Source organism: Chamaea fasciata, unplaced genomic scaffold (assembly GCF_029207755.1).
Source record: "Chamaea fasciata isolate MVZ Bird 193981 ecotype frontalis unplaced genomic scaffold, bChaFas1.0.hap1 SCAF_17, whole genome shotgun sequence".
Lineage (NCBI taxonomy): Eukaryota > Metazoa > Chordata > Aves > Passeriformes > Sylviidae > Chamaea > Chamaea fasciata.
Genome location: NW_027094102.1, coordinates 8,413,053 through 8,436,177, shown reverse-complemented (window position 1 = coordinate 8,436,177; position 23,125 = coordinate 8,413,053). Strand labels below are relative to the sequence as shown.

General features: G+C 46.1%; 3 protein-coding genes across 3 annotated transcripts; 1 reads left to right on the top strand and 2 right to left on the bottom strand.

Moving 5' to 3' along the window:
• Nucleotides 1-414: 414 nt before the first annotated feature.
• Nucleotides 415-13,862, bottom strand: ZNFX1 (zinc finger NFX1-type containing 1). The gene is made up of 13 exons (XM_066199314.1): nucleotides 13,460-13,862; nucleotides 10,733-12,736; nucleotides 9,847-9,978; nucleotides 9,265-9,410; nucleotides 8,915-9,058; nucleotides 8,348-8,465; nucleotides 7,847-8,091; nucleotides 7,563-7,702; nucleotides 7,102-7,256; nucleotides 6,288-6,433; nucleotides 5,835-5,945; nucleotides 5,022-5,117; nucleotides 415-2,945 (listed from the first exon to the last, which is right to left on the bottom strand). The coding sequence occupies exons 1-13, from the start codon at nucleotides 13,512-13,514 to the stop codon at nucleotides 519-521; spliced, it is 5,919 nt and encodes a 1,972-aa protein (XP_066055411.1). The 5' UTR covers nucleotides 13,515-13,862; the 3' UTR covers nucleotides 415-518.
• A 124-nt stretch (nucleotides 13,863-13,986) lies between these two features.
• On the top strand, nucleotides 13,987-20,365 carry DDX27 (DEAD-box helicase 27). The gene is made up of 21 exons (XM_066199315.1): nucleotides 13,987-14,115; nucleotides 14,199-14,333; nucleotides 14,436-14,495; nucleotides 14,775-14,925; nucleotides 15,295-15,341; nucleotides 15,499-15,585; nucleotides 16,350-16,455; nucleotides 16,537-16,710; nucleotides 17,022-17,172; nucleotides 17,326-17,425; nucleotides 17,534-17,675; nucleotides 17,746-17,899; nucleotides 18,012-18,093; nucleotides 18,169-18,346; nucleotides 18,490-18,596; nucleotides 18,746-18,851; nucleotides 18,946-19,040; nucleotides 19,141-19,267; nucleotides 19,506-19,590; nucleotides 19,788-19,862; nucleotides 20,149-20,365. The coding sequence occupies exons 1-21, from the start codon at nucleotides 14,020-14,022 to the stop codon at nucleotides 20,162-20,164; spliced, it is 2,274 nt and encodes a 757-aa protein (XP_066055412.1). The 5' UTR covers nucleotides 13,987-14,019; the 3' UTR covers nucleotides 20,165-20,365.
• A 465-nt stretch (nucleotides 20,366-20,830) lies between these two features.
• Nucleotides 20,831-23,039, bottom strand: SNRPB (small nuclear ribonucleoprotein polypeptides B and B1). Its single transcript, XM_066198689.1, has 7 exons — nucleotides 22,958-23,039; nucleotides 22,716-22,867; nucleotides 22,400-22,511; nucleotides 21,996-22,148; nucleotides 21,506-21,644; nucleotides 21,226-21,351; nucleotides 20,831-21,010 (listed from the first exon to the last, which is right to left on the bottom strand). The coding sequence occupies exons 1-7, from the start codon at nucleotides 22,958-22,960 to the stop codon at nucleotides 20,973-20,975; spliced, it is 723 nt and encodes a 240-aa protein (XP_066054786.1). The 5' UTR covers nucleotides 22,961-23,039; the 3' UTR covers nucleotides 20,831-20,972.
• Nucleotides 23,040-23,125: the final 86 nt, after the last annotated feature.

The following is a 23,125-nucleotide window of genomic DNA, read 5'->3' as shown; positions in this document are numbered from 1 at the left end:
GAGACTGCACAGACCCATAGAGACAGCTCCGCCCTACAGAGACAGCCCCACAGGGACAGCGCAGCCCGCAGAGACTGCACAGCCCCATAGAGACAGCTCCGCCCTACAGAGACTGCACAGCCCCATAGAGAGAGCTCCGCCCCACAGAGACAGCCCCACAGGGACAGCTCCGCCCCACAGAGACTGCACAGCCCCATAGAGACAAGCCCCATCCGACGGAGACAGCTCCACAGGGACAGCACACCCCCAGAGAGACACCCAGCGCAACAGGGACAGCCCCACCCCACAGAGACAGCCCCACCGAGACAACTCCACCCCACAGAGACTGCACAGCCCCATGGAGAGAGCTCTCCCCCACAGAGACACCACAGCCCCACAGAGACAGCTCCGCCCCAAAGAGACAGCAGAGCCCGGTTCGCGGCGGTAAACACTTTATTAATAAGCAAGCAAATGGGGAAAGCAGTGGGGCTGTGCCCCTGTGTGCACATCTGCGATAAGAAGCGAGGCTCACAGCCCCACTACATCAGCCGGCGAAGATCCTCGAAGTTGAGCATGTTGTTGGCTACATCGGACCAGGCCGCATGGGTTGCCCCGTCCATCTCGGAGGCCAAGCTGTTGCTGCTCTCCAGAGTGTGGTTCGTGCCGCCGATGACTTCCTGGCATTCAGGGCATGTACTCCTCTGCATTGCCCCCCCACACTCCCCAATTACATAGACATGTCCATTTTTGCACTTGAACCAGTGGCCACGGGGACAGCCAATAGCACTGACAATCTGCACCCGCTCAGTTTCAGAAATCCCCAGCCCTGACACAGGCAAGCTGGCATTGATCTTCTTCAGGTGAGCCTTCACTGCAGCCTCATCCTCCTCTGTGAATTTTTTTGTCCCTTCCAGTATCTCACGTGCACTGTTAATCTCTGCTGCAATGTCTGTGGACATCATCCTACTTGCTTTGCACCTTGCCAAGAGGCTCAGCAAATAAGTCAGTCTCTGGATCTCAGACTGCAGGTCAGTCAGCTCCTGTTCTGTAAAACTGATGCGTTCCTTATCCAACCACTCCTGCACTTCATCCAGCCTCTTTTTCAGCCCCTTCCTTTCATTCTCATCAATTTTGTTCATAGAATGAGTTAGGTCTGCTACACGTTTGTAGAAGTTAAGCAGGTTCTCAATAAGTCCGATACTCTTTGCGGAGAGAGCAGAAGCTTTTAGTTTACTTTCCAGCATGACATACTTAACGTATAGATTACTCTTCAGAACAACATTCTGCGCCAGTGCAGCCTGCAGTCTCTGTCTGTTAGACTCAATTTCCTGTGCTGGGCCTTGGATTTTCTGTTTCACTCGTTCTATCTCCTCCACCCGCCTTTTCACACTGGTGCCATACCTCAGATTCTTTCTGATGGGTGTCTGACACAAGGGGCATACCTTCAGCCTGACACCATCATCATCTTCATCCATATAGTGGTCAAAGCCTTGTGACTCAAAGACATGGCCACAGTCTTCAAGCTGTACAAATCGAGCATCTGGGTCATCCTCAAAGCCAAAAAAGATCTGAGTGAGATCCTCATGGTCACAAACAAGGCACTTCGTTGGGCAGGGCTCTCCACACAATCCAGCACAGGGATGACCACAGGGCAGCATCTTAGCACAGGGTACATTGCAGCGAGGCCTGTCGCATGGCTCAGAGCAAAGGTTGGTACACTGGTAGTGCTGGCACTGCCACTCACATGGCTCAGCACAAGGAACACAGCTTTCCCAACATTTCTTTTTGCATTTACTATGAATACAATAGTTCTGACATTCCTTCTGACAAGGAGGACATTCCGTAGTACAAGGCTCTTGACACTCGTGGGAGCACATCAACACACGCTTGCATGGCCTATCACATGCCTTATGAAATCTTCCTCCAAAGCAAGTATGACAGGAACCTGAACATACATGACCACATGCCAGTGTGACAGAACACTTAGTCTGACATTTCACAGTCTCCTCACGTCCCACCCTAGCGACCCAGCAAGAAACTTTCTGCTTGTGGCCACATTTCAGTGTGGCTGTGACCTGTACAGGACAGTACAGTGTGCATTGCTGCCCACAGGAATTCTTGCATGTGTGTCCACAGTTTAACTTCTTCTGGCAAGGTTCTAGGCACTTAAATTCACACGGTGGAACATGGCATGGCACCATCTGCACGTGGCCACACTTAGCAATAGTTTTCTCTACCTTCACCGTACATTTTCCACAGGGCTCATAACATGACTTTGGGCAGCGGTGCCCATCAGCACAAAGTACCTTTTGACAAGGCTTCAGGCACTTGTAGTCTTTGTGTTCCGGGTCATATGGGTGACATGCCCTTGAGCAAACATGTCCACAACTCAACCTAAACTCACAGGGACGAGTACAGCCTCCCTCCGGGACTCTGTTGAAGTCTTCGCCTGTAGATACCTGTGTCTTGGTTTCAGGGTGGTTTTGACAGCAAAGCTCCAATGACTGGCCAATGTGACCGTTCTTCCCAAGTGTTTGAATGATCTTGTTCCAGAGAGGAACCCTGCCAAGCATTCTCATGTTTCCAATACAATAGAGACCTTTCTTAGCTCTGGATAATGCCACACATATCCGATTAGGGATCTGCAAGAACCCAGGTCTCTCCGCTTTGTTGCTCCGCACCAGTGACAGCAGAATAATATCATTCTCCTCCCCCTGGTACTTATCTACTACATGAACCTTCACACCTTCAAAGATCTTCGCCGGCATGAGCCTACGCAGACAGAAGAGCTGTCCAGTGTAAGTAGTGAGAATGGTGATCTGAGAAGGTTCATAGCCCTGACACAAGAAGTATTTGCACAGTTCCACTACAAAGTGGGCCTCGTGTGGGTTCTGGTGGCTTTTCCCTTCCTGGATCTCTTGTTCAGGAACCTCATGTTCCACAAAGAAGACATTAGTTGAGACACCCTGAAACAAGAGGAAGGATGTCAGAGAGAGAATTCTAGTTTCTGTTGCCCCAGCCTGTTTCCATGTCCCTGACTATCCAGACAGAAGAACTTTTAAGAAGTTGACCACAGTATACAGTTACTGTGTACTTAGGTGATTTCCTCTTAGATCTCCATAGGTTATTAATCAAATTCCCATTTCAGCTTATTGGTAATATTTCAGGATCCTAATATGAAATCAGTTCCTGTGGGTGATTTTATTCCCTATCTTTCCAGGGATGCTTCTACTGTACATTTCCAGGTTATAACAAAGAAAACATGAAGTGTTAGTAACTTCTCAAAACATATTCATGCTGTGAACAATGTCTTGTTTTGGCCCTGTGGGAAAAAGATACTAAGTTATCAGTGCACAAGGCTGAGCACTTGCCTAAAACATGCCTCCTCCGTTGCTGTAATAAAAACAAAGCAAGGAAGAATTCTTCCTCACCAGAAAAGAACTAGGAATGCTAGGACTCCAGTAGTCACTTACCAGCTCATGCTGTGTAGAGCTGACTGCTTACCTGTTCAAAAACTCTACTGCCTTGAGTTAGCAGGGGCTTTAATTTTTTTTAGCTATTAACTGGAATTATTCTACCCATAAGAAATTATTGTTCTGCCTGCCAAACCCCAGAGACTGATTTTAACAGGAAAGAATAGTTCTTGTAGATTAAACACAGATCTCTGGTTTTCCAAGGTATCCATACTGGCAAAGTGTCCAGTTGAGTAGAATTTAATTTAGTCATCACCTATGTTGGTTATTGTACTAGCTGTGAAGATTCAATTTTGATGCCTCTTTGTATCTCAAGTTTGTTTTAAGGTCAGATGGAACCACAAGATTCTCTAGAATACATTCTTGTATTCTAGAAGAAATGGGGTAAAATTTTGTGGTCTCCGATGTTGTGTGTTTTAGGTGATATTTTTCTTGTTTGTTTTGGTTTGTTGCATTTTGAAGGCAGTTTATTTGGGTTTCTAATTTATTTAACTAAATCATCTTCTACAAAGACTTGATCTGAATTTCAAGATACCAAAAGAGGATCTGCCACTTTCCCAAATAGCTTATTCTAATAATTAAATCTTTACTGTTAATTTTCTCTTGTCTAACTTCAGCATTCTGCTAGAGTTTTCAATATGCTTCCTTCATCCAGTTAAAGAACTTTTAACTAATTAGTACTGGGTTTTTTTTATGAAGATAGATTTACATAGTCCAAGATACTGTAATGCTACTTCTGCAACTGCCTCCAATCTTTCTCCCAGGGCATTCAGTGTCTTGTGCTTCAGAGGTCCAAGGTCATCAGTGTAAAAGTGTAAGCTTGGCTCAGACTTCTGGGAAAATAGTTCAGTTGTGACAGAGAGCTGTGAGCGACTCTGCAAAAAAGGGCTATGCAAGATATGCAAGGGAAGATTACAGAGAAATAATTCTTAATGGTTCAAAGATGCAAGAAAAGCACTAACATAGAGATACATGAAGTCCTGATTAAGGTGAGGAAATACAAATCAGAAAATAGGGAATGAGTCTTAAGATAGAAACTCAGTACAATTTAGGAAGAAGCAAAGACTGACACTTCTGACTGATACCCAAGGCAAGCATTCTAATAAATCACTAAATTCTGGCTGTTTATTGTGCATGTTAGATAGTAAGTGATTACCTTATACTTGTAAGCTGCATAGATATTCTTTGCAGATGTTGTTTATTGGTAAAATGGCCAAATAGAGAAACAAATGAAAAAATGTTCCAGTAATCCTGTCACCTATTTTATATTGGAGTTTCACATATTATGCTTTGAGTCTTTCATTTAAGCTTTCTTCCTAGCTTTCAAACTACACAATTCATTTGATCCCACTTCCATTTCTTAATGTTCTTTTAAAGTAACTGGTATTGGATCCATTTTCACTGTCCACCATCATTAATGCGATATTGCGCAATTCCTTGAATCAGATATAAATTTCAATAACTGAATTTGACTTAAGAGTTTGAAATCCTTGAACACTGTATTTTACAGAAACTCATTTAGCTAGTAACAGGGGACAAAAGCAACCACTTGTATTGCTGAGAACTCACTTTTATATTCTCATATTTCAGGACAGAGGGATGGTTCTCCAGCTTCTGGTATATATGAGGACTGATAAGTTGGGCAATTTCAGGGCGCATGCGGTGCTGAAACACAAAACAGTTTTATCAGTCTTGAGGAAGGATCATCTTATTTCCCTGTCAGTATTCTTTTGCTCCACTGTACAGACCGTGGCTGAATACAAGACAAGACTTCTCAATAAGAGACTAGAAGGGAGCACTTCCCAATCCTCACTCTCCCTCACCCTATTGCTGACACCACCACCAACTGCAGGAGCAGTAGTAGCAGAGTATCTTCAAGAAAATCTCTTGGTAAGTTTGTTGTACAATAATGCTGGTTTCAGTGCAAATCTAAGCACACTTATAGATAACAAAAGCCAGCACTTCACCCTAACTACGAAATGAGCCCTTCCAGGTGCCTTTAATACAGGACTGCTGGTGGTAGAATTAACTTCCCTGGGCACCAAGATAGATGATTATAGCAATTTAGCAGGAAGTAACCTGAGAAGAATTGTGCTGTCTCACTCTGTAAAGTTCTGGAAGTTTCAGTTGCCACAATAAACTGTGTTTTTCACACAAAAACATGACAACCACAGTGCTGTGGACAATATCACTAAATAACTGAAAATATGCTGGAACTCTGTCTGTGTCAGTTTGACAGCTCCTACCATCCTTTTCAGAAGTAAGATAGTACATTATTTTCTTTTAGGCTGCTCTTATAGTAGAAATATAAACTTAAGTGTATTACAAACTTAAAACAACCTAAATACAAATACCATGAAGTTTTTTATAGCTCTTTCTTACTTGGTACTTCAGACAGACAAAGGGGAAATCCACTTTGATCAGACGTTCAAAGAGAGAGACTTCGAGGTTGAAGTTCTTGGCCAGGTCATATACATTTGCACTAGGCTGCAACTGAAAGAGAAGGGATAGGAGGCCCATGCTTTAGCATTTTTCCTATGTGTAAGTAGGATTTTTCACTCTCATTTTGTGTGACTGGTCACCCACTGAAAGGCCAGAGACTGGATTCTTGCAGAAGCGCTAAATATCAAAGCTAGATACAGTCACAATCAAAGCATATGTAAAATTGTATCAGTTAAACTAAAACACCAGTCCCACAGGAGCTCTATTCTAAAACTACAGGAGACAGGGCCCCTGGTATCTGTGGAAGCTGGGGAGCAACAAGCCTCGGCAATTTTCCCACACAGTGTTTGGTTCATTAACACAGCAGATAGAGATGTTAGTCATGAGAGTTACCTGCTGGTGATCTCCAATGAGGATGAGGTGCTGGCAGTTTTTACTCAGAGTAGTAATGGTGTGAGCCTCAAGCACTTCTGCTGCCTCTTCTACAATGACAATCGGTGGCTCTATGTACTGCAGGATCCGTCGGTATTTTGCAGCACCTGAGCAAGGACAGAAGATAAACCTTAGGATATAGCTACATTGAAGCCGTAAGGCAAGACTTTTCATAGAGAGGAGTAGGCTCTGTCTCAGAAAAGACTGCAGTTCTTCTCAAGATACCCCATTTCAAAACTCAGCTTTTTGAATTTTAGAACAGCACCATACCGGGAATGGCTTCTATATGAAGAGTCATTAAGGAAGGCAGGTGGGGATTAGTCCTGTGCCTGCCTTGGTCCTTTTTTCAATGCTGTCTTCAGACAGAAGATACACTCAATGCATTGTTCCATGCACATAAATAAGCCTAAATTTTCCCTCCAAAGGGGCATACTACAATGATCTTGGCACTACCATCTCCAGAAGGTGCTGTGGGAATAGCAATACAGGTATTAGCTGTGCCTTACTAAGGCACAAGTGGTGCAGTTCCCTTAGAAAAATGCTACTCAAGACAGGAGGACTGCAAAAGGGCACAGAAGCTGCTCATGCCACTAAATTAACAACTCTCACAACAGCCCCATTTGCAAAGGAAGTCAGAGATTAAAAAGGCTCCAGACTAATGCAGAGCCTGACCCAGGCTGTGATGCAGCACATGAGTCTAATCTTTCAGCAAAAAGGTTCTTTAAACATGACTGGAAGCAATACAATACTGGTCTGCTTCCCAACTGCTCTGCACCTGTAGTTGTCATCCCCACAATACTGGCGTTATTGAGAATGCACAGGTCTTGCTCCAGCTTCTGTTCTTCCAGTCTTTCTGCTGCTGCCTGATACTGCTGTTCATGCTCCAGAATGTCCTCTCGAATAAAACCCTGGTAAGTCTTCAGCCAAAGCCTGGGAAGAAAGTGCCATTATACACACTGCAAGGAAAACAGGATGGTGATCCACAGGTTCTGAGTGGATTCAGTTCAAAACTTCCCCCATGTCTTTTGGGAAACAGATTACCATCTATACTTAGTCCTGACCATGTACAAATGCAGGGTATGACATTGCATCTCAGGCAGTACAAGTAAGAAGAAGCATGTTCAAACAAGAAGCTGAACAGATACAGGCAGAAACAACATAGCTTGACCCAGTTTGCACACTGGAATGATCCTAGGAAACACCTGCCTGACAAGCCCTTCAAAATAGCTTTGTCACCTGTAAAGCCTCCAGCGGGAGTTCAGGTCAAGTTGCCACACGTCCTGAATAGCATTGGCTTCTAACTCTGTCATTGCATTCAGTTTAAGAAGCTCAGCCTTCATCTTCTGCTTAATTTTTCTCCTCTGGCCACGAGTTACCTAAAACAAAACAAAAAAAGAAAGAAAGAAAAAAAAAAAAACCACAAAAAAATGCAGCCCAAAAAGCAGTTACAGCACAAAGATTCTTTTGTATTAGCACCCCCTTGTTATTCTTTACATAGTCATGCTAATGCATGCAGTTACCTCCCACTGCATGGTCTCCTGTTGTGGTTGAGCTGCTCCTTCTTCCTGGTCCATCTTCATAGCCAACATGACACTGGCTACTTCATTAACAGCTCTGTCATCTTCCTCCTTCCTTCTCCAAAAGTTTGCTATCTTTTCATCCTCAATCACTCTCTCAGCTTCAATCAGGTCAGCCATCTCTAGGATCTCCAAAAGCTCCTCTTCTGCTTCATCTTCCCCCTCCTCCTCTTCTTCCTGCTGACCACCTGTGAGAGTCACCAGTCACATGAAGTAAGCCACAGCCACTCTATCAGTGTAGCAGTCAGATCACTACATAGAAATTAGGGTTAATCTTCTTTCCACTCCCTCACAGCATCACACATCATTCTGTGCCTGGTGAGTAGCAGTGTCTCTTTTCTGGCACACTGCTTAGGTAAAAACACCTAAGAAAGCACATGTAGAGCACGTGTGGGGGGTGGGTGTCTTTTTGGTGTTTGGTTTTTTTTGTTTGGTTTGTTTTACCTGGATTTTCAGCCCATGTATTCTCTGCAGCATTCTGAGCGAAGGCAGATACACCAAGTCCCAGCCACTCCAGAATCACTGAGTGTCGTGAACCAATGTAGTAAAACTCAGTGTCCTCCTAATACAGGGAAAGTCAAGTCAGCCAGGCCTATTGCACTTTAGAGTCTTAGGATGCTGCCAAAGCAGAACCTTACAGCAGGAGCAAGTAGGACAAGTCCCCCCAAGACACCCTCCAGAGCTAGAAAGTCCAAGCAGCCCCAGATCTTCAGAAAAGGTACTCCTCCTCCCCTTCAGTTTAAGAGGCTTTCCTTTGGGTACTTGCATTTTTATGCTGGTAAAGATCACTTAGAATCTCTGCAGTTTAAAGGAACAAAATTCAAAGCCCCTGCTTGTCCTGCCTGTCCAGACTACTGTCATTTGGCACAGCTTCCTGTTCACTCCCTTACTTTCCCAGTAACTAAATGATGCTAAAAAGATGTATGCTGGGGGAACCTCAGGCCCATTAGCAGAAAGGATGGTGAGCATGCACTGGGACTGCTTGACTCAGAAGAAGGGGACCTCTCTTACCAGAGCCTTTATCAGGCTGGCCCAGTGCTGGGGCGCCATGTGCGGCTTCAAGTAGCGCTCATGCAGAACTCCGTTCGTTGTGCACTCCAACTGCTTCGCTCCTTCAAGGAGCTTCTCCTCAATATTTTTCATCTCACTCGTTATCTACTCATAACAAAGAGAAGGGAGGCAGTGTCACACAGAGAAACAAAGTGCACGAACAGCAGGACAAAAAACTGACAGAAGAATTAAGAGGCCAAATTCAGTGTAAAACAAGGTGAAAGGCCAGGTGTGTGTGTGGGGGGGGTTTATTATGTCCTCCAATGCACAGGCAACCCAGTCCCAGCATCTCCCAGGAGGTCTGCACATACATTTTCATAGGCTCTGGCGTGGTAGTCTGGGAAGTTAAATCTGTAGATATGCCTCCTCAGCTCCTTCAAGGTAAATCTCTGCAGGGCTGCACTGCTACTCCTGCCCCCAACACGCACTATGCCATTTCTTTGAAATGAGAGTATTCCTGTGAATGAAAGAGAAATATTAAAACTGAAGGGCCAAGCTCAGTTTCAGCAGTAGGACATGAGATAGGAAAAACAACCTTTGACTGCAAATCCTACAGTGGTTTTCTCTGAGTGAAGTTTTTTTAATCTATATCAATGGGGTTAGAGTCACTAAAAATAATCAAACCGAAATGCAAGTTATTATGCCATAAAATGAGCAGAGTAAGACTTATAGTATAGTTTCTAATTACAGGTTCTAACAACAGGTTGCCCAGAGAATTTGTGGATGCACTATCACTTGAAGTGTTCAAGGCCAGGCTGGACAGAGCTTGGGGCACCTTGGACTGGTGGAAGTTGCCCCTGTCCATGGCAGGTAGGTTGGAACTAGATGATCTTTAAGGTCCTTCCAACCCAAACCATTCTATGATTCTCCATCCTGCTTGCAGGTACTCTTACCTTCTAAGAACTGATCCAGTGCATGGTTAGTGTAGCAGACTATAAGGATGGGACGCTTCTGGTGAGTGGTTTGCCACACGTGATCATTAGTCAAGAGAGCCTGAACAATCTTCAAACCCACATAAGTCTTCCCTGCAAGACAAGCTCAGAATCAGAATAGGGTAATACACGGTCTATGAGTGCCTTGAAAGAAAGAAACCATCAAAAACAGATACAAGACTTCTTTCTAGGCTGCCAATATGGTCTGCACCAAGAGAACCGACCCCAGGGTTCACTAGCTTACAAAATGTAGACAAAGTAGCATGACACTGACTTTCTGGCCTGTAGTTGAGCAAGGCCACGGTCTGCAAGAATGTTATTTTTTGAATAATACACCAGACCCGGACAGAGGGTTTTCTCTCCCACTGCGTTCCCCAGCCCATTCGGATACTGGCATCATACAAGAAATCTGGCTGCACATGAAACGTCTACATACTATTGGAATATGAGCACTGATGCTTGGTAAATTCAGGCACCATTCAAAACAATTACAGTTCATCTTGTAACACTTTATTCACACAATGGATCATGGCTGAATGCTCTCAAAGCTCTAACATGCCGTGAAGACAAGTAGGAGAGTACTGCACAGCAAGAGGGACCATGTTCTCAAAGGGACTGAAAACCTCTTCACCCCAATATACAAGCACAACCAACAGTGCTGTCGTGGGAATTTGAGGATATTAACTGTCTCCACAGTTCACAGTAACTGGTGACTCAAGCATCAATTAGGCACAGGACAAAAACTTTGGAGACAGTACAGCTGGCTTTCTCTGAAGTCAATCTCCCTAGATGGGGGAATCTATGAGAACTTCTTAAATTACAGAGCCTTTAAGCAAGTATTTCTCACCAGTGCCAGGAGGTCCTTGGATAATAGCCAGCTCCTTGGTGAGTGCAAGATTCAATGCCTGCATCTGAGACTCATCTAATTTTAAAGCTTCCATTGAAAGCCATTGATTGGGATCTTGAATGTAGACACTTTTCAAGCTATCAGGGCACTTCTCTTCACGTGAAGTCTTCATCAAGGGTGCAAGGTTGTAGGCAGTATCCTCTGTCAGGTATGCTGGCTCTTTCACCTGTGTATCACATTCCACAATGTACTTCTGGAATGGGATATCTTCTTCCCTCATTTTCTGCAAGCCTTCTAACACATGCCGATAGGCCTCAAAGTAAGCAGTTGTCTCTACCATGAGGAAAGAGTCTGAGGGCTGAACCTCTGCCAGCAGTGGCTGGCTCTCTGCATCAAAACACAGCTCCACAGTTCCATTGACAAGTTCTGCAGCATTACGATTAGAAACAGTAGCAAAAAGGAAAGTTTCAAAGTGATCTTGGGACATGCAGACTAGGGATCCATATAGCAATCGTTTAGAATTCTGCCACTGTACAAACCTCAGTGGTTTTGTGTCAAACAGGACCTTGTAAGCAATACCAGTCGTGGTACAACGCGGGGCAATAATCCGTGCATCAAAGTAGATCCTGATATCATCAAATTTTTTCTTTCTCAAATTTCTGTCCTGGAGGTTCTGCAAAACCTCCATGATACCTTCCCTTAAAGGCCTTACAAAGTCTTCTCTCAAAAGTCGGAAGTGGGTGTCAAGATAAATACTGGTGCTTTCATATCTTCCAAAAACAAAATTGGGACGTAGAAAAGGTTTCTCATTACCATGTATCTCATCATATGTTGGATAAATGCTCATGATACGATAGCTTTCTTCTTGCCCATCTTGAGACTGCATAAATGTACAGTTATCAGCCCTTAGTGTGCCTTCACGTCTCTTCTCCTGCAGATGTTGCATGAGCATCTGGACTTTATTGAGATTCTTCTCTGTCTCTTCTGGGAAGTCCACACCAAAAGCTCTCAGGGAATTTATGGATGCTGTCAAGACTGTCAAGAGAATGGAGATTTTCTGCACAGAGCTGGCTGGGAAAGTACTTATCAGGTGCTGAAGAAGTAAAATGATGTTGTTGATATGCTCAGGGTACTCATGGCGTACAGCTGGAACTACTTCTGTTACCATGTCAGACACATACTGTGGCAGACAGATCTTGAGAAAGTTGGACTCCTTCACAACTCCAAGAATGTGTTGGACACGCTGTCTATCCGTTTGGGAACTGCATGCTTTTCGAAGCACCTGGCAAATGAGCTGAACGAAATTGCGGTTCATAGTTGTTTGGGAAAGAAGTTCCTTCAAGCCCGAACTGGAAGCAAGGGTGATGACAATTTCTGAGGGGTCTTTCTCAAGGAGACTTTCAAGGAATTTATAGCCAATCCTTCTGGCTTGCCGAGGCTGCTTACTGTGGTGGGCACCACCTGGGGTAGCATTCTGGTAGGAATGAAGATTCTCCCGAGGTTGCATCCTCCATGTGCTACCTTCATTTTCCCACCCACTCCTCAGCCCTCTCCCTCTAGCTCCTCCCTGAGCTTGTCCACCTTGATACCTCCTTCCCCTGCCTCCATTTTCTTGCTCATTCCCCGGTCCTCTGGTCCTCTCATGGGCTTGTCCAAGCTGACACCTTCTTCCTCTAAATGCATCTTCTTGTTCATTCCAGGGTCCTCTGCCCCGCTCTTGTGTTTTCCCACCTTGATACCTCATTCTTCTTCCCTCATTGTCCTGTTTAGTCCAGAATTCTGTGGCTTCACTGTTGGCCTGTTGACCTTGGATTCTTGGTTTATTCTTACTTGATTGAGGAACTTTTGAAATACAGCCACCAAACCTCTCTTCTCTTTGTCCAAGTAGAAAAGTATAATTACTGTCCTGGAGGCTTTCCCCTAACTGAGGTTCCTGGCCTGGTACATTATTTGTTCTGTTTCTGCCTCTTCCTCTAAAGCCAGTGTCCAAATGAAGTGCATGCCCTTAAAAAAAGAAAAAAATAAAAGAAAAAAAAATACACTCCTTAATTATAAATCAACCAAATTTACATGCCTCCGAACAAAGATCAATGATCATACTGACCTGGTAGTCAGCATATTTTGAGCATTTGCCATCAAGTTTAAAAAATTATTATATTTGCACACAGACTTTCAAATTGGTATCTCATTTGTACCCTTTATTCTAACTGCTAGAGAGAGTGCCATACTTAAGAGTTCCCTTGAGCTATGAAAACCCTAAAAAACAAAACCTCTCTCCACAGAACTGAAAGCAGAAGTTAGAAGGTGAAACATTAAGTTCTTTGCACAGGACAGCATTTCCTCGGGAGTTAGTCATAGGTGAAATAACGACAGAGGACGCCACAGCTGACTTGAACTGAACGTACATAGCACCCACAAAACAAGGAGCCTCTGGTCGAAATCCGGTAGCAGGATTAGCTCGGAGTAGCAGGAAGCACAGCCCATAGAGGCTTAGTCAGACTACCCACAGGACGCTTAGAGAAGAATTGACTGCTAGCAGGAACAAATAGCAAGAGGCTGCTTCAACACATCACCGCATCATGGCCCCAAACAGACTACTAGGGCAAATAAGGAAGTGTTGAAACCTTGAGAGAAAATTTCGCTGTACACAGGCAGGGGAGTAGCGGATCCCCCTGTACCAGCACCACACCCAGACCTCCTGCCCTGCATTCCGCGGGGTACCCTCACCTCTCGCTCCATATCGGCCGTGTCGGGCGTGAGGCTCCCGACCAGAGCCCTCCATCGCCCGGGCGGGGCTGCTCCGGGTCTGTTCCAGCTCTCCGGGGCGAGGGCAGCGCTGGGCGCTGGGGACCGTGGCGCTCCTGCTGCCGAACACGGGCGACGTTGCGCTGCGCTGCCCGCACGGCCCGGGAACCGCCGCGTCTCCCCCGACACCCACCAACGCCTCCCCTTCAAGTCCCCCGCAAAGTTTCACTTTCCAGTTCCCCGCAAGTCCCGCCCGGTGGGCAGAGCCCCTGCCCCTCGTCACCAGCGGGCAGCGCCCCCGAAACGGAGCTTCTCCTTCTCTCTCCGGCTTCCGCGGCAAGGGGAAGCGAAGAGAAGGAGAGGGGAAGCGCAAAGAATGGAAAACACACCGCACCACCGCTTGTCCGGCCCGGGAACGGCCGCTTTCGGTTTCTTTTCCCAGCATTGCGGGGCGGAGGCAGCCGCGGCTCTGCCCACCGGCCCGGGCCCGGCCCCCGGCCCGGCCCAGCGCACGCGTGTCCCGCGGGTTCCGCCTGAGAGCCATGGCCACGCTGGAGAGCCTGGGCCTGGTGGGCACCATCGCCGAGGGGGACGTGGTGCCCGTGGACTCCGAATCTGACGACTCCGAGGATGAGGAGGTGGGGCGGGCAGGCGGGGAGCCGCGGGCCGGGGCGGGCAGGCGCGGTCGGGCCGCGGTCCTTGCTCACGGGTGTTACCGCAGGAGCTGCGCCGGGCTCCCGGCCCCAGGCGGCGGGGACCCTCCCGCGGGGACTTCAGCGTCGAGTTCGTGTTCGGGGAGGCGGAGGCCGGCGGGGAGGATGCCTGGACGGCGGCGCTGCGGCAGCTCCGCGGCAAGGTGAGGCCTGAGGCCGGGATGGAGCTGCGGTGCCAGAGGCCACAGCGCCCACTGCTCTCCTGGGCTCCTCTTATAGCTCTCCTGTTGTGGTTTTTTGCCTAGAAAGCAGCTACGACGCTGGATGAGAAGATTGAGAAAGTGAGACAGAAAAGGAAGCTCCAGGTCAGGGTCTTTCTCATTTCTGAAAAGACCGGTATGTGTTTGGCCATTCCCTCAGCCACGGTGCTCTGGCTGCAGGTCATCACTTCGGCTCGGTTTGCTGCCATATGTGATGTGTTGCTGAATGGATGAGGTTGTAGAATTATTTGTGATTAAAGTTATGCAAAACCATGGATTTGTGGGTGGGCTCATAATAAAAAACACAGACTCACAAAGGATTGGAGTTTTTTTCTCATCCTTTCTTTCTAAAACGTTTTCATAATTTTTTTTATTTTTTTTTAGGAAAGGGAAGCTAAACAAGCAAAAGTGAAGGATGAGGATGCAGAGGCTGAAGATGATCAAACCAAAAAGGAGTGTGAGGATTGCAGTAGGGATGAAGAAGATGTGGAGTCTGAGTATTCCCTGGATGATGAAAGTATCTTCACAAAAGCAGGTATCAGCAGTACACACTGAGATGGACAAGAATATGACACAGAGTTGGCTCACTGGAGAGAAGTCTGAAGTGAAGCCTTGCTGGGAGTGGGCAAAAACCTTTTATATTTTGTTTGCCTTCTCCAACATTCCTTCTGATTTTAATCAAGGTTATTTTGAATGGTAGCCATAATTGAACTCATCCCTGAACAAGGATATTTACTTGGCAATTTTACACTATTACATGCCTCTGCTTGTTTTTGAGGCTTCTCCCTCAATATCTGAATTGTGAGCACAAAGTATGAGGTTACAAGGTTGAGATAGTTCACAACATTTTGTTATGCATTTAGCTGTGGTTACTAATTCCTGTCACATTTTTCTTTCTCTGCAGATAAGGTCAAAGTGAAGGAAAAGAAGAGATCAAAAAAGGGAGAAGCGGTAAATGTTAAAAACTAGTCAAATTCCTCCAGCATTTCTTATTGAGGAATTTGTTTTGGTTGACAAATCGTAGCTCAAAAATCAGCCCAGAGCCCTTTGATAACATGTTGTGTTGCTGCATGTGTTGTACCAGTTTTGTTGCTGTTCCTGTTTCTAGGAAGCAGAGAGATTTTTTGAAGATGCCTCCCAATATGATGATAACTTGTCATTCCAGGACATGAATCTTTCACGACCTTTGCTAAAGGTATATACCTAGTTGATTTATTACATATTATTCTGAAGAATGCTGTGCAGCCTCTCTGTCACCAATTAGAACAAATTTCTCATTGCTTTGCAACCTCTCTGACAAGGAAATCGTTAGGGAGCTAGTGTGATAGTCCTTTAGGAGCTGTTTTTATAGATTAATGGAAACTATTCTTTGATTCTCTCAATCAAAGATTGAATGGGTTAACACCATCTTGAGCAAGACTTGTCACAGCATGATTGGAAGGTACATTGGAGGTCATCTTGTCCAACCCCTGCTCAAGCAGGGCCACCTGGAGTTGTTGCCCAGGAATGTGTCCACATGGCTTTGAATATCTCCAGGGCTAGAGGCTGCAACCTCTCTGGGCCTCTTGTGCTGGTGCTTGGTCAGGCTTGAGGTGAAGAAGTGGTTCTTGGTGTTTGGAGGGAGCTAAACACATACATTACCGTGTTTCTGTTTGTGCCCATTGCCTCTGTCTCTGGGCACCATTGAACAGAGCCTGGCTCCATCCTCTTTCCACCCCCCCACCAGGTATTTCTTGACATTGACAAGTTTCCCCCTGAGGCTTCTTCAGGCTGAGCAGTCCCAGCTCTGTCAGTCTTTCCCCAGATGTGAGGGGCTCCCAAGCCCTTCATAATCTTCATGGCTCTTTGGTGGACTCCGTTATGTCCATGTGTCTTGTAGTGATGAGCCCAGCTCTGGGCACAGCACTCCAGCTGTGGCCATACCAGAGACAGAGTTTAATTGCTCTCCCTCCTTTGTAGGCAATCACAGCTCTTGGCTTCAAGCAACCAACCCCAATTCAGAAGGCTTGTATCCCAGTGGGTCTTCTGGGAAAGGATATTTGTGCTTGTGCTGCCACTGGGACAGGTAGGGGGTTGAGCAGGGCACTAGGAACAGAGAATTAGCTATTCACAATAATTGGTAACCCTTATAAATTTTTTTTTCCAGGTAAAACAGCTGCCTTCATCTTGCCTGTCCTTGAGCGCCTGATTTACAAACCTCGTCAGGCTCCAATAACACGTGTACTGGTTCTGGTGCCAACACGAGAACTGGGTATTCAGGTGCACTCTGTCACAAAACAGCTGGCACAGTTCAGCACTGTCACAACTTGCCTGGCAGTAGGTGAGTGTAAAGTCATTTAGGTGAAGTGTACAGCTCATTGTAAACCACTATACAGAACTGGGAATTCTGTGTTGTAAAACTGGAGGATGTATGGTTATTATGCTTCTAGTAGATACATTGTGGTTTAAAATCCTGCTTTCCAATGTTGTGCTGTACTTGTTTACTGGTTTCTGAGAAAGAAAATATGGGGTCATTTCTGTTTTTGGATATTGTTTTATCTGAGCTGCTTCCCATTCCTCAAGCACTTTTCATCCCTGTACTCTGCTGCAGTGTGCTCAGGGGGTCAGCAGTCTGTATTCCCTCTCTTTCAGGTGGCCTGGATGTGAAGACTCAGGAAGCTGCTCTGCGCTCAGGGCCAGACATTCTTATTGCCACTCCTGGGCGACTGATTGATCATCTCCACAACTGCCCTTCTTTCCACCTGAGCAGTGTTGAGGTGCTGATTTTGGATGAAGCAGACAGGTAGAGTAAGCAGGACAGCAATGAGAAACATGGCAGTTTTCTGCTTTCCTTTCTCCAGGCTATCAGGCTGTCCTTGTTGTCCTGCCTTATCTAATGTTTCTTGGCCAAGCCCAGGTGAAGCAAGCCTTACGTTGCTGTTTTTCTTCTGTGTAGGATGCTGGATGAATACTTTGAGGAACAGATGAAGGAAATAATCAGGTTGTGTTCCCACCACCGTCAGACAATGCTTTTCTCTGCCACAATGACTGAGGAGGTAAGACAAGCTGCTGAGAAACATACTGAGGCAGGAAATTGAATGGGAGTTTGTCAGGTCTTTTACCGGAAATGATGTGGACGTTTTTTTCTTAACCTGTTTTTGTAGGTGAAAGATTTGGCTTCTGTTTCCCTGAAAAATCCCGTGCGAATTTTTGTGAACAGCAACACAGATGTTGCGCCTTTCCTGCGGCAGGAATTTATCCGGATCAGGCCCAACCGGGAGGGGGACCGAGAGGCCATTGTAACAGGTGGGTGATGAGCCAAGGCAAGCTGGAATCAGTGACTATGGAGCAGGCTTCTGAGAGGATTTTCTTTTAGCTCTGCTGACACGAACGTTCCAAGATCACGTGATGCTTTTCACCCAGACCAAGAAGCAAGCTCACCGCATGCACATCCTGCTCGGACTGATGGGCCTGAGGGTTGGGGAGCTCCATGGGAACCTCTCTCAGACACAGCGGCTCGAATCACTCAGGTATTAGCAGGCTTAGTTAGCCAGCCTAGGCTTAAAAGAAGTTCCAAGTTGGAAGTTTTAGGGAGGAAGTAGATAGCTACATTCATTCCATGCATTTGCTTTCTCTGCTCAGGCGCTTTAAGGATGAGCAGATTGATATCCTGGTAGCTACAGATGTGGCTGCACGTGGACTCGATATTGAAGGTGTTAAAACAGTGAGTATTTGAAATGCTGAGCTTTTTAATGGGGCCTTTCATGTTGTTTCCCTACTAATACTGTTTCTGTTACAGGTGATCAATTTTACCATGCCTAACACCATCAAACACTATGTCCACCGTGTGGGTCGGACAGCCAGGGCAGGCAAGGCTGGGCGTTCAGTTTCACTTGTGGGTGAGGAAGAGCGCAAGATGCTGAAGGAGATTGTCAAGACTGCTAAAACAGCAGTGAAAGCCAGAATCCTCCCCCAAGGTATGTGGTACCTTTACTGAGGTAAAGAGCTGGAGAGAGTACACAAGCAATATCGTGGTACAGAGGGACACTAAAGGAGGTACTGAAAAACAAGATAGACTTCACGTTAGCTGCCTCTGGTGTTCGTATGGTGTTATTTTCAGATGTCATATTGAAATTTCGGGAGAAAATTGAGAATCTAGAGAAAGATATCTATGCAGTTCTCTGCTTGGAGCGTGAGGAACGTGAAATGCAGCAGTCAGAGGCCCAGGTAAGCAATTTTTTAATACCTGGTGTGATGTAGTCCATTATGAGGTTATCCTAACTTACCCTAACAGAGTTAACCTGCCTACTTTAGAAAGGGAAGAGAGGAATATTTTTTAGCTACCATGAGCTCACATCTCTCCTGAATTATCACAGATCAACAAGGCAAAGAAGCAGCTGGAGACAGGAAAAAAAGAGACTGGGAGTGAGAGTTTGGAGCGGAGCTGGTTCCAGACCCGTGAGGAGAGGAAGAAAGAGAAATGTGAGTCATGATGCTGTTGCCATGTTAAATTCTATAGCTGCAGCTGGCCTCTGTGCTTTAAGAGGTTCTTCATTCTGTTTTTCTTCTTTTCCAGTGGCTAAGGCCCTGCAGGAATTTGACCTAGCATTACGAGGGAAAAAGAAAAGGAAAAAATTTGTACAGGACACACAGAAAAAAGCCCAAATGACTGTGAGTTCATTTGTGGACAAGTGGAACCCTGGGCAGACTATCATAGTTTTCCCTTAGCAAAGCTTCACCTCACCAAAACTTGTATTTTAACACCTTTCAGCCAGAGGAAAGGTCACAGTTTGAGATCCTGAAATCTCAAATGTATGCTGAGCGGCTGGCAAAGAGGAATCGCCGAGCAAAGAGAGCCAGAGCCTTGCCAGAAGAGGAACCAGCAGCAGCACCAGCAGGTATACTTTTGTTTAACAGCTAACTTACTTTATGCCACTTATTTTGCTAGAAATAGGTAAATTATTCTGGTTTGTACAGAGGGAGGCACTGGTCCTTGAAGAATGGCCACAAGTGCTGGCCCAGGGTCCATGTTTGCACTGATTTGCTTCATATGTAAGCTACTTGCTGTGTTCAAGAGTACTGTGATGATGCTGTGGCCTTCCATTTACAACCAGTGTTCTGATTATTATTTGTTAGGTCCCAAGAAGAAGAAAAAAGTGTCTGTGTTTGACGAAGAGCTGACCAACACAAGCAGGAAGGCTCTGAAGCAGTACCGTGCTGGGTAAGGTCTTAGGAGGTCTATGTTAGTGCAGACTGGAGTAGATGAGAATTTGTTTGCATCTCTATACTTCCTCAGGGATATTTTGATACTGGAGGAAAAGGTTCTGAAATTGGGGCAGGGTTCTTTAGAGAAGTACCTGTCCTACTGATACAATTCTGTGACATGTCTGACCTCCTCCCTCCCCTCTCTCTCAAAAGCCCATCATTTGAAGATCGAAAACGCTTGGGTATTGCCCAGCGCAGGAAAGGAGGGAACTTCAAATCCAAGTCCAGGTATAGTTCCCTTGACTTTCTTGTTCAGGTTTTGGGACTTTTTCCCTGTTTTCTTCTTCATCTTCTGATTGTTTAAAGGTCCTGGCTAAAAGGTGTGTTGGTTCTGTAGTACCCTCTTACTGCAGGTCTGATGCTGGGGGTAATCAAGGATCGTGCCTTTAATAACACATTCCTAGACTTCTATTTGGGAGACCATTTTGCTTAGAAAATGCTCAGTGCTGCTTCTCGTCTGTCTTTGAGAGCTGAGCTGATGGAATAATATAATTTCTATTGTTTTCTCTTTCAGGTATAAGAGAAAGTAAAGTAAGAACTGTTACCAAATGGGTAATTTCAGATATACTGTACAGACCCTGGCTTTTGTAGTACTGCAAGGAGACAACCCCAGTAAAACTGAAGTTTTTTTCAAGTTGTGGAATAGCTCTGGGATGTTTGTCAATTACCTGGTTGAAGACTGTGAAAACATCTGTAGCAACCCATGAAATAAAGGATTATTTTTCTTTTAAGATGTTAACTCTCTTTTATGGATAGCTAGAAAAACTGAGAGCTGGAATATGTTACATCTTTCTAATTCATGTACGTAATGTTTAAGGCAAAAACTGAACAAAATTTTGCTCATATACTTCTGTGATCTCAGATGATTATTGGAGCTGAAAAAAGATTCTTGTGGTTTAGAACCCATTTCTATAATAGGAAAAAAGAGTTTGTCCAACTACCTGTGACAAACATGGTTTCTTTAACTTTACCATCCCCACTCTCCCAATCTGTTGGGTTTTTTTTCCATCAGCGTTGTTAAATTTCATTGCTATGCTTTAATTCCTATAAGGAACACAGACCAACTGTTAATTGTCTATACAAATTAAGCTTTTTTTCTTCAAGCCTGCTCTTCTGGGATGACCAAAGTGGAGGAGTAAAAAGTAATGGCTGCACTCTTGACACAAACAGATCAGCACAACAGTGACTCCTAGTACTAGGTTTTCCAGCTTTATTAAAAAGGGCAAACATTACCAGCAGTAGATATAAAATATACATAGCAGAGGTCTGACAGGTGGTACTGCTCAGTGTATCCCCTTCCTTGGTCTTCTCCCAGTTCAGAGGTACATTACAGAACTCTCACGGCCTTGGGGGGCGCATGCCAGGTGGAGGGGGTCCTGGGAATAAAGGAAAGAGTTGAAGAGAAAAGAAGCAGCAACACTAAACAAAAAAGACATTTTCCCCATGCTCAAAGTAGCCATATGATCCCTTTTTGGCACCAAAGCATTTATGACAACTAGCAGAGCTCGGGAAACACTCAAGTGCATCACCCTTCGAACATGATGTTACAGCTTCTCAGAGCTCCTAGGCAGTTGGGAAAAGCTCTGCTCACCTCTCATTCCCGGGGGTGGTGGTCTCATGCCTGGGGGGGGCATTCCCATCGGAGCCCCTCGACCAGGTGGCATTCCCATGGGTGGGCCCATTGGTGGTCTCATGCCTGGAGGAGGTCCCATCATTCCTTAAGCCAGAGAAAAAACAAGCAGGTAAATGTAGCTGAATATCCAAGGCACTGGCTGGGTATCAGGATATCTTCCACAACACAAGATTTTAATCAGAAATTTTTTGACCACCAATTTTGCGACTAAACGTGAGCTCCACAGAGTAATTCCTACCTGGAGGAGGGGCTCCTCTGCTCATGGGTGGGGGAGGACCCCCACGCCCTGGTGTGTATTGAGTTGGGGCTCCGGCTATGCTGGCAGTGGCTGCTGCAGCAGCAGCTGCAACTGTTCCACGACCCTGGGGTGTCATCACCTGTAGACAAAACAAACAGGAAAAAATAGCACCTGATTTATCATAATAACAAAAAAATAACACTGAAATTCCCCTTCAGAAAATTACATCAGTCTTCTCTTACTAAATAACACCACAACCTGTAATACAATTCAATGGATGCCATTTGAATTTTGTGTGAAAAGCTGCACTTTTCAACCCCCTCCTTCTGTCATACAGGACAATACCTAGGGAGATCTAGTATCAGAAAAAGCCTCACCGGGCTCAAACTTTGTGGTAATGGAAATTAAGATTACAGCTCTTCCACTACACCAATGTCTTGCATCACACTGGTACCAAAAAATAAAAGCCACAAGGGTCATAGTATCTCACCTGTTGGGATGGTCCTCCCACTCCTCTGACAGGGCCAGCCAATCCTGCTGGAGCTTGTGGCATGGGAGCACCAGCTGGTACGCCCCTCCCTGCTGCCCTCCCAACACCAGGTCCTCCAGCAGCTCCAGCGAGGGGTACCCGGGCAATTCCAGTCTGAAAATACAGCCCCCCAAAAGAAAGATTTATCAGAAGTCCTCAGATCCTACAGATACCCACAGCCTTTCTTCGTCCAATTAAATGTCCAAGCCCACAACAGAATTAGAGCTTTCTGCAGCGAAGTTTGTTGGACCTAGTCACAAGAGCACCTCTAAGTCTACAACAATACAACAGTAGCATTCCCCTGCAAAGAAGCAAATTTATCAGATTTCCCTTCCATTTTTCTTTAGCTCTCTGCTCATTCTTACATCTTTTGGAGGTGGTCCTTCAACCGTCATGGACACCAGGTTTTCCCCTCGCAGCAACACAAGACCGAGGACTCGTTTCTCTTCCCGCTCTGGCTGTTTTGAATTTTTAGGTCTGGTGAGAAAAAAAAATAAATTGCAAAACAGAAAGAAAAGCAGAACGAACGAATAAATGAATAAATGAATGAATGAAGGCTCTCTTTGAGCTTGCAACTAAACGCATGACTCTTTTTGCAGAAGCCGGCAGCACACGCTGCCCCATCGCCGTCCCGGCTCTTGTCCGAGGCCCCCGCGCTGGAGGCACCCCCCCACCGCTCACTTGATCTTGCGGAACTCGTCGCAGTCGCAGAGGATGAGGTTCATGTGCTTATCGAAGGCCTTGAACGTGCCGATGAAGACGCGCCCGTCCTGCAGGATGCACCGCATGCGGTAGTCGATGTGCTGCAGCATCTTGCTGCTCTTCCCCACCGTCTGCAAGAGAGCGCCGCGTTACCCGCGAGCGGCCCGGAGCGGAGCTCGCTGCCCCGCCGGCCCCCAGCCCCGCGGGCCCGCCCGGCTCACCATGGTTGCGGCTTTCCGTGCTCCCCCCGCCGCCGCCGCTGCTGCTGCTCCCGCCGCGCTCCCCGCTCCCCGCCCGCCCCGGCGGAAGCTGCTACGCGAGGCCGCCGCGACTTCCGCCCGCGCTGCGCGGGCCCCGCCCGTTCCGGCGCGCCGCGGTCACGCTTGGCG